Source organism: Urocitellus parryii, chromosome 13 (genome assembly GCF_045843805.1).
Source record: "Urocitellus parryii isolate mUroPar1 chromosome 13, mUroPar1.hap1, whole genome shotgun sequence".
NCBI lineage: Eukaryota > Metazoa > Chordata > Mammalia > Rodentia > Sciuridae > Urocitellus > Urocitellus parryii.
In genome coordinates, this window is record NC_135543.1 from 808,173 (window position 1) to 821,032 (window position 12,860).

At 41.3% G+C, this 12,860-nt stretch overlaps 1 protein-coding gene across 5 annotated transcripts in view; it reads right to left on the reverse strand.

Moving 5' to 3' along the window:
- The window catches only part of Atp9b (ATPase phospholipid transporting 9B), a 258,083-nt gene that overhangs the window by 157,670 nt on the left and 87,553 nt on the right, over nt 1-12,860 (reverse strand). For all 5 annotated transcript variants that reach the window (XR_003302966.2, XM_026412454.2, XM_026412453.2 and 2 more), the window contains exon 8: nt 229-323. Coding sequence is in view for 4 of the 5 variants with exons in the window: in XM_026412454.2 (XP_026268239.1) it covers nt 229-323 (95 nt within the window). In the remaining variant the exon portion in view is untranslated. The remainder of the gene's footprint in view (nt 1-228; nt 324-12,860) is intronic.

Sequence of the window (12,860 nt, forward strand, 5' to 3'; positions counted from 1 at the left end):
AGCAAAAAAAAAAAAAACAAAACAATATAAAACAGATTATGTGCTTATAAACCCCAGGAAGTATTTTGGTTAGAAATAATAAAACAACAAAACAAGTTCTCAATGTATTTTCATAGTGTATATAACTTATATGGCATGAACAGAAAGGTCCTTACTCCCTAGACATTCCCACTGAAGACAAAAGTTTACATGTATCCCTTTATTTGCACACATCTTGATGGTTCTCACCCCTAAGGCCGGCAGCCTTTGAGTGCAGCTCACAGCCACCTTCAGCTTCCAGTCTGTCTCACCATCCAGCTGGTCCGTTCGAATGAAACATGAACCTTGGAAGTAGAGGAAGAAAAAGTCACAACTCTCAAAATGTACTACAGAAGGTTATTCCTGAGCTAAAGTGCACAGATCCAGGCCAGAAGAGATACATCCTGAGAACAAAAACCTTCAAAGGCCTTCATTTTGATATGATATGCTATGACTGACAGATCAAGTCTCTGAAAAGATACAGCCATTCAATGTTGTTGGTTTTTTGTTTTTGTGTGTGTGTTATTTCAATATTTTATTTAGAGACAGGGAATCACTGGGTTACTGAGGCCTCACCTAAGTTGCTGAGGCTGACTTTGAACTCACAATCCTCCCATCTCAGCATCCCACGCTGCTGGGATTATAATCGTGTACCACCATGCCAAGCCCATTCAATGTTTTTGATCACCTGATTTCTATTCGGTGTTTCTGCCTTTTAAGGTTTAATATTAACTACTATAGAGACTACAGGGGTCATTTCTACCTTGAATGTCTTTTGAGAGTGACAAAAAAATGAGACACACAAAAATCTCCAAGAGTGCATGATATTACCTTGCTAAAAAAATGTTACATTTACCACCACAGAACATATATTCAATAATAACAGCACAGCTAATGTGCTACTGGACACTCATAAACATATCTGATTTTTTAAATATATTCTTTTAGCTGTCAATGGACTATTATTATTATTATTATTTTACTTATTTATATGTGGTGCTGAGGATTGAACTCTCTCAAGCATGCGAGGAAATGCGGTGCCACTGAGCTACAGCCCCAGCCCCGCTATTTGATTTTTAATACAGAAAAATATCAAGTTACAAAATTCCACTGACCCTCCAAGACTGAGTTATATCATCCCATTTCTCAGAATGTACCCTGAAGACAGAACATGAAAAGCACAAAATGATGTAATTATGTAAAATTGTGGATGTGTAACCAACGTGATTCTGCAATCTGCATTTGGGGTAAAATTGGGAGTTCATAACCCACTTCAATCTAATGTATGAAATATGATATGTCAAGAGCTTTGTAATGTTGTGAACATCCAATAAAAAAAAGAGAGCAAAAAAAAAAAAAAGAAGCTGGAAGAAAGACCATCTTTGTTATAAAGTGGCAAAAAACTTGAAAAAAAAAAAAGAAAAGCACAAAATGACAAACTCTCAGAACTATTCACTGCAATACTGTTTACAAAAACAAAAGGTTGGGGGCAAAAAGAGAACTAGCTGAATAAAGGAGAGCACAAGGGAAAAGAAAGGAAAACAAAGAAAGACCCCTACATACTGTTATCAAATGACTTCTAGGACACATGCTGACATGAAGGAAGTAAGAGAACATTATGTACAGAACACTAACTCACAGTAAGAGAAAGGAAGGAGAAAGGAGAATAAACGTGTGTATAAGTGTGTGAATATCTGTGTTTGAGCTTTAGTGTGTGCATCCATGTACATTTGTACTGTGTATTTGTATCCGTGCATGTGTCTAAGTGTACATGTATCCCTTCATTTGCACACATCTGTGTGTAACTGTCTAGATGCATGTGTATCTGTGTATGTCTGTGCTTTGTTTGTGTAGGTACACAGCTGTGGGTATGCACAAGTGCATCATACCTATATGGAAAAGAATGGACAGGAAGAGAAGCCAGACCCGACTACATCTTACTTGATACTGTTCACTTGGAAAGGATACATGCTTTACATAATTGAAAAATCAAATTGCAACAAGCATTACATGCCCCATGCCAATCTCTGTCCTTCACTCCTTCTGGAAGGTGCCAGGGGCACCAGCTGCTGATGGCTGCACTGCAGAGTCCACCACCTACTTGCACGGGCTTGCCATTCTGGTATGTCACCAAATTCTCTCTTCACCTACAGATCTCCTTCCCTGTTATTTCCTCTGCTGAAGGTCTAGGTCTGCACTGCACTGAATGCACATCCACGGTCCCACACCAGGGGTGCAAGGGGCAGTGTCCACTCTACAATGGCCCTACAGCCACTCATGCTCGATGCACAGACCCACTTGTTACACTATAGGGTGCAGGGCAAGACAGGCTTTTCAAGTCCAGGTGGAGTTAAGCCCAAGCAGAGAAGCTTCTACTCAGTGTATTAGGTTGGTCACCTAGTAGAACAGCTTCTTAAGTAAGGACTGGCTCATGGTTCTTCACCCTCGACATTCTAAGACAAGGAGTTGGTACTCTGCCACCCTCAGCTAGTGCTCCATGGGGGAGGCACATGGATGAGCTGCAGTATTGATGTTTCAATACAACGTGCTCATTATTACCATTACAGAATCTCAAATTGCCCCACATTGTCCATTGGGTACCTCTTTAGGTTCTTGCCTTAGTCCTGATGACATGAATCTATTAGATTTTGACAGTCTCCTTCACAGTCTGGTACTGCAGAATACTACTAGGTTGAACATCATTTCTAGGTCTTTTCAGTGAACAAAAGCAAGAGGTAAAAGTGTGTGTGTGTGTGTGTGTGTGTGTGTGCACGCGCGCGCGTGCGTGTTTGTGTGTTGCACAAAGTACACCCTGTGTTCACACTGATCTCGCCAATCCAAAGTCAATGTTGTGGGGTTTCTCATGACCCCTTATCGCTTCCAGCTGCATCTCCCTTCTTCTGCATCAAGCACCCCGATTCTCAAGGACATGGAATGCAGAATGAGAATCCTACCAGGCCCCATGGCTGCAGGTGGTCTATTCTTTGGGCTTTTACAGGGATAACTGGTAAGCTCCTTCTGTGTTAAATGCTGGGTGTAGACTACTGGTTTTATCTGGCAGTCTGATTTCTCTTTTGTGTATGTATGAACGACCTTTGTCATAAATAAACAAACAGTATTATGGAAGTCTATTGCTACACAATGATCCTCATGTTTAAATCTGTTAACATGTGACAGAGCCACACGTCACTGAACAACAGGAGTACCTTCTGAGAAATGCACCACTGGGCAATGTTGCTGGGTATACCAATGCAAACCCAGATGGCACAGGTTACTTGATATGGCCTCTTGATGCAAACAAAGGATGTGGTGAGCACAAATCTGTATGAGCTTGCTGCTAGAGTAACACAGCATACTCGTTTACAATAAACACTCTCTCTCTCTCTCTCTCTCTTTTTTCAACAAGTAGGAATACACTCTCAAGTAACAACAAAAAATACAGTATAGGAATATCTCAATGATTAACACAGTCGTGCATTATCATTACCAAGCGCTAAGCATGTTCATAACTGACATGCCCTTCCAGAAGACTGGCAGCACAGGTTTGTTCATACCAGCATCACTTCACTCACACACATGTACACTGCACTGCTTACAGCATTAAGACCCCCAAGACACCACTGGGCGATAAGAACATTTCAGCTGCACTAAAATCTCATGGGGTCACCCTCATAAACATGGCCTGTGGTTGGTTGAGAAGTCCCACTTGGTGCATGACTCCATGTTCATGTTTCTGAAACCATAGACAGCACCACAACGTACCCATGACAGAGAGTCCAGGTTTCCTGTGTTAACTCCTCCTCTCACCCCTCCTCTACCAGCTGCAGGAATCCAACAATGACCCATGTGGTATTACAGCTCTGCCCCATTACAGGCAGGGTTTGAGAAGACACAAAGACTATGCTGCAATAACCATCACCCACGATCTCAGAACCTCATGTAACAACTTGCAGTAATGGGACTGCACCCACTAGTGCGTGGTATGTATCCTAAGGAAAAACTGCAGATACACTGTAATAGCTTTCAGTTGCCATTCCAGGAGTGCAATGTTGCACTACAACTTGGAGACTATCATGTTCAAACCTCTGCACAGTACGCAGGCAGACTATATCCACTTGGTGCAGTTACCATGGGGCCATAAAGATAACTGTCCAGGCTAGATCCAAGCCATGTGATCTTATTCAGCAACTGTCCCATGACTGCTGAAAACCTATCAGGACACCAAAACTCTCCTCCTGCCAGTTATAAATGTATGGGAAAATGAAAGAAATAAAACTGGCATTTACTGAGTAGATGGGAACTTACAATAGCAAGAATGCCGGGAATGAGAGTCTTGACTCTGCTCTTAAGTTCTGTGGAAGCTCCCTGGGTACTTCTTGCCTCCTTCCACTTGCCACAAAACTCTAGAAGAAGCAGATTGTTCCCTTCTGGGCTTTGGCCCAGTCCTACTCTTGGCTGAGGTGGGACTGGCCTAGAATGCTCATCCTGGCGCAAGAGTTCCATCCTGGTGAGACTACAGTGGGCATGTCTTACCTCAAGATATCTTCATCCTATTCGTTACCATGATTTCCCTTATTTATATCAAGAAGTTCATAACAATAAACTCCTGGGGCTGCAAACCATCAATCTGTCAGAAAGGCAGCAGTGTGAATTTTCTTATGGCCACCTTCTTTTCCTACCACTTTACACACTCTCAGGTGGCTTCCTTCAGAGTTCTGGAATGGCAGGACTTCCTGCAGTTGTGCACACCAAGACTGTCACTTTCTACCACTTTTCTAGAATGTTTTCCCCTGTGTGTTTCCTGATAGACTTTAAAAAACTCAACTGAAGAAACTGCAAGATGCCCAGTTACAGTGACAATAACAGGAACAAAAGGCCATATTACATAACAGGCTTTAAAAGTTGAAACAATGCCTCAATACACTGGCTGGAGTAATGAAGTTGTGCTTGATGGTAAAAGGCAAATTCACTTTGAGAAGGCGGCAACGCAACCACATACTTTGCTGTCTACATGTGAGCTGCATAAAAGTGTGCAGAGACCAGTCACCAACAGACTCAACAAAGTGAAGGAGTAAAGGGGTGATCACCAGTTAGTCACATGGTACCCAGGCTGTCTACAAGGTGATCTGTGGACGGAAGAGTCAAATATAAAATTTAAACTTCACCTAATTATTCAATTATTATATGTCACAGTAATGAAAACTTGGTATATATCATCAGGGAACTGGTGTTATTTGTCTTAACTTTCATAATGAGATTTGTAGACAAGGAAAATGTACAAAGCAAAACTTTCTACACAAAAAATACAAACTGAAGATGTAAAAACTTTGTGATCCTGAATCTGAACTGGAAATCATCAGTGCACCCTTGACAAATTATTCTTTCCAAAAAGAGAAATCAACCAGTTGCAGTGGCACAGACCCACAATCCCAGAAGCCCAAAAGGCTGGACACAGGAGGTTCACAAATTCAAGGGCAACCTGGGAAACCTAGCAAGATCCTGTCTCAAAATTAAAAACAAAACAAAAAGGCTGGGGAAGTGGCTCATTGGTAAAGTACCTCTAAGTCAATCACAAGTACCAAAAAGAGAAAGAACAAACAGAAATCAAGCTCCTTCCAAAGAAAATACTCAGGAGGAATCAGAGCTGCTTGAGACCTGTGGTGGGGCAGGAGTGAGGAAGAAAGAGGCTGAGACAGTACCCTTCCATGCAGGAAGGCCTGTGGGCAGGCACCACTGTCAAGAGACCACGGAGGCCCTCCACATAGAAGAAAGGGGCAATCTGACTGTGAGAAGCCGTCACGAGCTGTGCAGCATCAACATGTTCAAGTGCATGGGACATAAATCTACTAAAAAGTCTTTGCCTGCCTGTGTTAAGAACCCACCATGTTCTTTTGTTGTTGTTGTAAACTGATGAACCATAATTGTATTTATTACAGGGAATAAAATGTTGTTATGTGATTCAAGAACACAATGTGAAATAGATAAAGCTATTCAACATATCTATTACCTCAAATACTTGTCATTTTCTATAGTAAGACCATTTGAAATTTACTCTCTTAGTTATTCTGAACTGTACAGCATACTATGACTAGCTAAAACAGATGTAAAAATAAGTAAATAAATAAATAAAAATCAAAAGGGCCTTATTCCTGTAGCATTGGGCCATTGCCACTGTAGCCTTTGGTGGCCACAATTGTCTCTCTGTCTGTGAGATGGATGGACTGTTCCAGATTCCATGCGGAACTGAAAACACGCAGCCTGTGTCTTTCTGTGGCTGGTTTATTTACCTCAGCAGAACATCCTCCAAGTTCGTCAGGTTGCACAAGTGATAGGATGTGCCTCTTTCTAAAGGCTAGGCAGTGCACCACTGTGCACACATGCCAAGTCACCCACAGCACATCCTCTCCAACCACTTGATGCCTATGGACACTGGCCAATGGCCCCATACCTGGCTACTGTGAGTAGCCAGGATCACAGGTTTCCAGACATCCCTGCAACATAATGCCTTCAGCTTTCTTAGGTAAAAATCCATAATTGGGATTGCTGCAGTAAATGGAAATTCTATTTTTAGTTTTTCCAGCATATTGTTCTTCAAATAAGTAAATAAAGGGAGTATCGAAGATTTGTTTTGCCTTTCCTGAAATTTCAGAATAATCAAAACAGTTGATAGGAACAAATTCTAAGAGAATGTCAATTTCAAAGAGAAAGGGAAGGAGTTAACACTTGTCAACAAGGAAGGAACCAGTGGGTCTGGACAGAGCTCCCTGTGGCTGCTAACCCAGGAAAAACAAGGTGGGCCAGAGCACACCTGTCTACTCATCACCTCACTCCAAGAGGGCCATCTGAACATCATGCAGCTGGCACCACACCAGGACACACAGAGTAGCAGTGACACAGCATCCATCAACAAAAAGAGAAGCAGCAGAAAGAAATCTGAAAACAATCATAATGAAGTCTTTAGACTTTGCTACTAGTTAACAGGAAACAAAGGCAGAGCTTAACTAACACCACAGTTGTGCAATCAGGCAAATCTAAAATATGGGAAATTGTTTAGGTCAAATTACTCTGTTTCTTCAATAAGTAAAAAAGAAAGAAGAAAGAAAAGGAATTATATAGGTGAAAACAGACTTAAGAGACATACTCACCAAATGCAATGTGTCAGACCATAGGCCCTGATTTGAATAGATAAAAAGAAATAAGAAATTAGAGAATCAGAAAGTTGGAAAGTAACTGCATATAAGATGATGGAGAATTTTATGGGATGACAATGGGACTGTGGTTCTGGTTGTAAAATGCCGAGGAACTTACAGACACAATCACACAGTATTGGGATTCCTTTGCCACTGGAGGAGAGGATGAGATTGATTTAAGGCACTGTCACTTCAAGAAAGAGAATAGTTGACTGTTTCCTGTTCTCTCTAAACACAGTAAGCACCACCAAACACTACTCATAAAAACATCAGAAGGTTCTGGACTGGCCAACAAGAATTCTGCCCACTGAACAAAGCCTTCAGGATGAAGAGAAAGCATCAAAAGGCACTGAATGTCGGGAGGCAACAATAAACTGCACATATAATTGTTATGTGTGAACACCTAGAGTGAGAAGCACCACAGCTCACTCAGTAAACACTTCTAAAAAATGCTCAAAGTCCACAAAAAGTCTGGGACAACATTGACTGACCTTCACATACTCCCTTGTTTTGTAGTGGTGGGACCAAACCCAGGGCCTCACAGATGGCAGGCAAGCTCCCTACCACTCCCCCCCACCCCACCCCCGCAAACTCTTCTTCAAGTGTTAAACCATCTCTGCTCTTGTAGCCATGAAGTACCACCTTTTTTACTCTTTTAAATCCCCATCACTTTGAAACCTCTGTGGCTAACATCAACAAGGTTGGCTGCCAAACCCAACAGACCCTTCACATCACTCTCCAATGGCCTCAGAGCAGCACTGGGCAACAACCTGTTCCTTCATGCAAGCGCTCTCCTTTGGCCTTACCGATTCCATGTGCTGCTGGATCCTCCCCTAGCTGTCTGCCTGCACCTAGGTTTGCAGTGGTATCCCCATATGTGTTCTGAAGACACTTCTCCTTTCTCTACAAAAATCTCCTTTGATGACAGGGGTAAGTAGCAAGAAGGGACTAAGTACATCACAATTCCAGGAAGCACAGCTCAGTTAGAAGCCACCTTCCAAAGACTGTGGGGTGAGAAACCAACATAACACCAAATTAAGTAAGAGTCTACTCTACTGATTAAAAACTGCCCTGCAGCAAATCTCTCAAAAAAAATGTACAAAATACATGTGCATAGTAGAATGTCTCTTCCTCTTTCTCAAAAATGGGGAAAGTCACTAACACCTGCTGAGCAGCTGCTTACTGAGAACCAGTCAGAGTTCCCCCAGTATACCTGAGGTATGCTGCCATCCACTGAGAAAACCTATTCCAGCCTTTCAGACAGACAAGCCTTAAATCTCAAGGGAAGGTATACAGTCCAAAAACCTCGATCAGGTGTACTGCACCCCAAATCCAAGCCTTACAGCATCACACACCTTAGTCCCCCTGCTGCAGCACCTAGCCTCACAGCTGAAGCACTGAACAATGTGAACTGTGATAAACAAACATCTACTTTTGGAGTGACCTAGCTGAACTACTTCTGCAAAACCCACTCCCTGCAGGAGCAACCTCAGCAACCCTGCTCATGGTCTGCTAAGCCCTGGCTCCACACACACCACCTACTGGTCAAGGGTGGTGCTGCAACTTGTTTGAGGGGTCAGGTTCTGCAGTGCTAAGGGCTGATCAGGGAAGGCAGGGTCCTGCTCTAGTTCACTCAGGAAGCGGCTTTATAGGCACTGTCCCTGCTCTCCTGAGACCACACCCTAGACACTAACAGATACTTCTGATCTCATGCTTAAGCTGAGCTATGTAGGACTTGTGCTGGGTCAGGGGAGCATGAGTGATTTAGCCCCAGTGCCAGTGAGGCTGTGGCACTGCTAAATTTTCTCTGGGGGAATCCTTCTGAGTTTTCCCCAGTCCCCCTGTGATAGCTCTTAGAGCCTAGCACAGGCACACAGCTTCCCTGTCGAGGATTCTGGGACTCTCCAAGGAGGTTCCTGCTGTGTTGCTATCTCCTACCTTGAACTGTTGACTACCAAGTTCTCCCAAATTGTTTAATGATGCCCTGGCATAAACTGTGCCAGGCTCTGTTCCAAAGTCTACTGCCTGCAGAAATCTGTTAGAACATGTGAGCCACTGCACTGGAGCTAGGACAGGACATGTGCTTTTCAAGTGCCCTTGGGGTGGGCTTGTGGTAGCAGTCCCTCCAGGAGTGTCCACTGGCTGACCCACTAGCTAGACCTAGGAATCACTGGGGTGGGGCACCTATAAGGCTGGAGCAAAGCTCTTGCCTATGAATAGGAACTGGAAGCAGAAGGGCCAGCACAATATCCTGACAGAAGTTTGCTGAGCAGGGCTTCTGCATCACGGTCTGAGAAAAATCAGAGAGGGGCCACCTCTGCCTGGGATGAGGCCTTCGCCTCCACCAACAAGAAGCAGAGAAACAAAGCCCTTGGTCTAGAATAGAGCTTCCTTCTCATGGAGCTGAGGCAAGGAAGAGGAAAGGCAATTTGCCTTCCATATATACTACCTATTGGTGAAGGGCGGTGCTTAAACTTGCTTGGCTAGTCAGGTTTCCACCCTGTGCTACTGGCTATGTGTGGCTTGGAGACAAGTCAGTCTCAATTCCCATAGATTCAATCTGTTCTTAGTGGAAATAACGGTCTCTGAAAAATATGGAAACAATTACTCTCAAAAGACACATCACCAAGCATTTAAGATTATTCATTTTAGGGACTCTCCAATGAAAATAAAAAAACTACTTGGCAACTTTTGGAGACACTACTGATTTTCACAACAAGGAGGGAGGCCAGGGAATGCCACCTTCATCAAGTGTGAGGTGAAGACACCCAACAGTGCATTAATATAGATCCCACAGCAAAGAAAATACAGAGCCCTACGTATGACATGACAAAGGTAAGGACCTCTGCACCAGAGGTTTGTGACTAAAACCTGGCATGACACAAGGAACAGCCAGATGGTTCAAGGCTGAACAGTTCACTAATTGACACTCCTTGTCAAGTTACTTTATCTTATTAGGACTCACTGTTTTTTCTTCTCTACAATGGGGAAGTAAGGTGTCACATGGAGTGGTGTTATAAAAATCTACTACACTCAGCCATGAGGGCATGCACTAGGAAGTCACTGACTGGTAGCAAATTATTTCTCAAAAATAGAGAAACACTTGTGCTTACTGCTGGACATTCTTTCAATCTCACTCTTCATAACCATCAAATGCTTTTCTCTTCCAAATGATGCACTGTCAACTAATCACAGTGCCACCAATGTAGTGCCTCAGATGTGTCCTAACCATGTAGTCACTTTAATTCTAACCCTTTTAGCTATCCTCAATATGGGCATTTGAATGTGAAGCTGCTTCTCTCAGGCACAGTAAGATCAGAGCTATAACAAGATTTTCCAACCATTTGCTTTATCAATTAATGATATATTCAAGAGTTTTTCTCTGATTACATACACTTTAAATTATGATGTATGTAAATAAACATATATTGTACGTTATTTTTCCTAAAGATTATATGAAAAGAACAACACTGTCTACAGCTGACGAATTTCAACCAGGAACCAATAAGAAAATTTGTACTTCATGTTATTTTAAAGTTCAATGTTTTTTCGAGATTTTTTTCTCTTAAACATGTGAATGTATTTGATTAAAAAAATAAATAAAAGTAACTTCAACGGAACAGATTCTCATTTCTCTCCAGTCTGCTCCAAATCTACTTTCTAAAATTTAAATAAGAACAGGTGAGACTCTCTGGAAGGTCTTAAATTTCAGACATACAGGGTATCTAAAAGTTAAACCAATTATCTGGATCTCTGTAGAAATATTAAACACTGAAAACAGTGCAGTTGTCTTTCTTTAAAAAAAGAAACATATCATGTTAAATAATTATATGCTATTTTTAAAACTTAGGAGGTAAAATGACATACTATTTTTCCCCCAAGCACAGTTAAACTTACTAACCACACAGCAATTGCTACAATAGGGGCAGGAGGGGTACTGCAGTAAAATCTGAAGCATATCAACCTGGCTTATCTTGAGAGAGCCAGATCTAGTAATTTTTAACAGAAGCACGAGCTACAACGAATGCCAGTTATAGATCAGTAAAAATGAATTATTAAATTGGTCTGCTTATATCCTATTACAGACTTCTTATGAATACTTGATTTTATTTTGAATAATTGACAAGAGTTGACAGGAAAGGACAGGTTTAATGACCACCAAATTAAGATCAACTCGTGTATGTGTCACATTGGAGAGCCACATCAGGTGGTGATGAAGTAACTGAAGGACCCTGAGAGACAGCTGAGTCTGTCATAGTGTAACAAGTCACCTCTCAGCATTAGCAGGTAGCCTGGACCAGCTTATGGATCTAGCAGCTCTGAAAGAAATGGGCCACAGTATATGCCCAACAAAAGAGAAATAGACATTGACTTCACATTTCTAATACCAGGGCCCTGGTCATTAAACTTAATTTTTAAATCATTTATATGACTTAATGACTCTGCATGAAATTTTTAAGCTGGAGGCAAGATAAATAGCACTACAGAGATAATGCAGATGAGGAGAGTGTCATTTACCTACCCTCGTCCAACTAACAAGGGATAGCTGGGGTACTGTAATATGTCCTGAACATTTCAATTATAATGTCATCAACTTAGGACACAAGTGAAAAAGATATTGGCATTTATAAGAGATTGATGAAAATTAGTTTTAAAGCATTAATTTCTCTTAATACCACTAAAAGAACTGTGTGCACCCAGGAGATATTTGATCTGAATTAAGAAACTGATGAAGCAATTGATTGATTGGAATTTAAGCCATCAGTCACCAGATCCATCAACAGCTTCATTTACATTCTAAACAATCCACTCACAGCTCAATAGAATACTCCGTATTAATACACAGTCAATGTGATGCCATGAACAGACTCACCAAGCTGTATTGACAAGCACCCAGCTGCTGTTGTCCAAGCTTGAACACACTGTTATATCTAGGACTTCTGTATTGACTAAGGTTTAAAGACTTTAATTACAGTAAATAATATACAAGTTTTTTTTTTATGTTGGTGCATTATAGTCATACATAAGACTAGCCTTCATTTTAACATACTCAAAAATGTATATAAAATGCGTAGATCCGTTTCAATCCCCAAGACTTCCCCTTTCCCTCCCATTCTTCCTCCTTTGATCCCCTTCCTCTTTTCTACTGGTCTTCCTTCTATTTATTTATTGCTTTGTAAACACTGCAATATAGTTAAACATAAAAGTAGTTCTGCGACATACTCACACATGCCATAACATAATTTGGTCAGTTTCATTCTGCAGTTCCTCCCCTTCCCTATTCCTCCCTTCTTCTCAATCCCCTTCCTCTACCCCACTATTCTCACTTCTGTTTTCATTAGATTTTATATATAAAGAATATATATATATATATATATATATTAGATTTTATATATAAAGAATATATATATATTAGATTTTATATATAAAGAAAAAAAAAATATATATATATATTCTTTATTTCTCTCTAGCTTCTGTAGGAAAAACACTTGACTCTTAACTTTCTGAGTCTGGCTTAGTTCACTTAGCATGACATTCTCCATTTCAACCATTTACCAGGAAATGACATTTAATTTCATTCTTCTTTGTGGCTGAGTAGAACTCTGTTGTGTTTATGTTTATACCACATTTTCTTTATCCATTTGTCTGCTG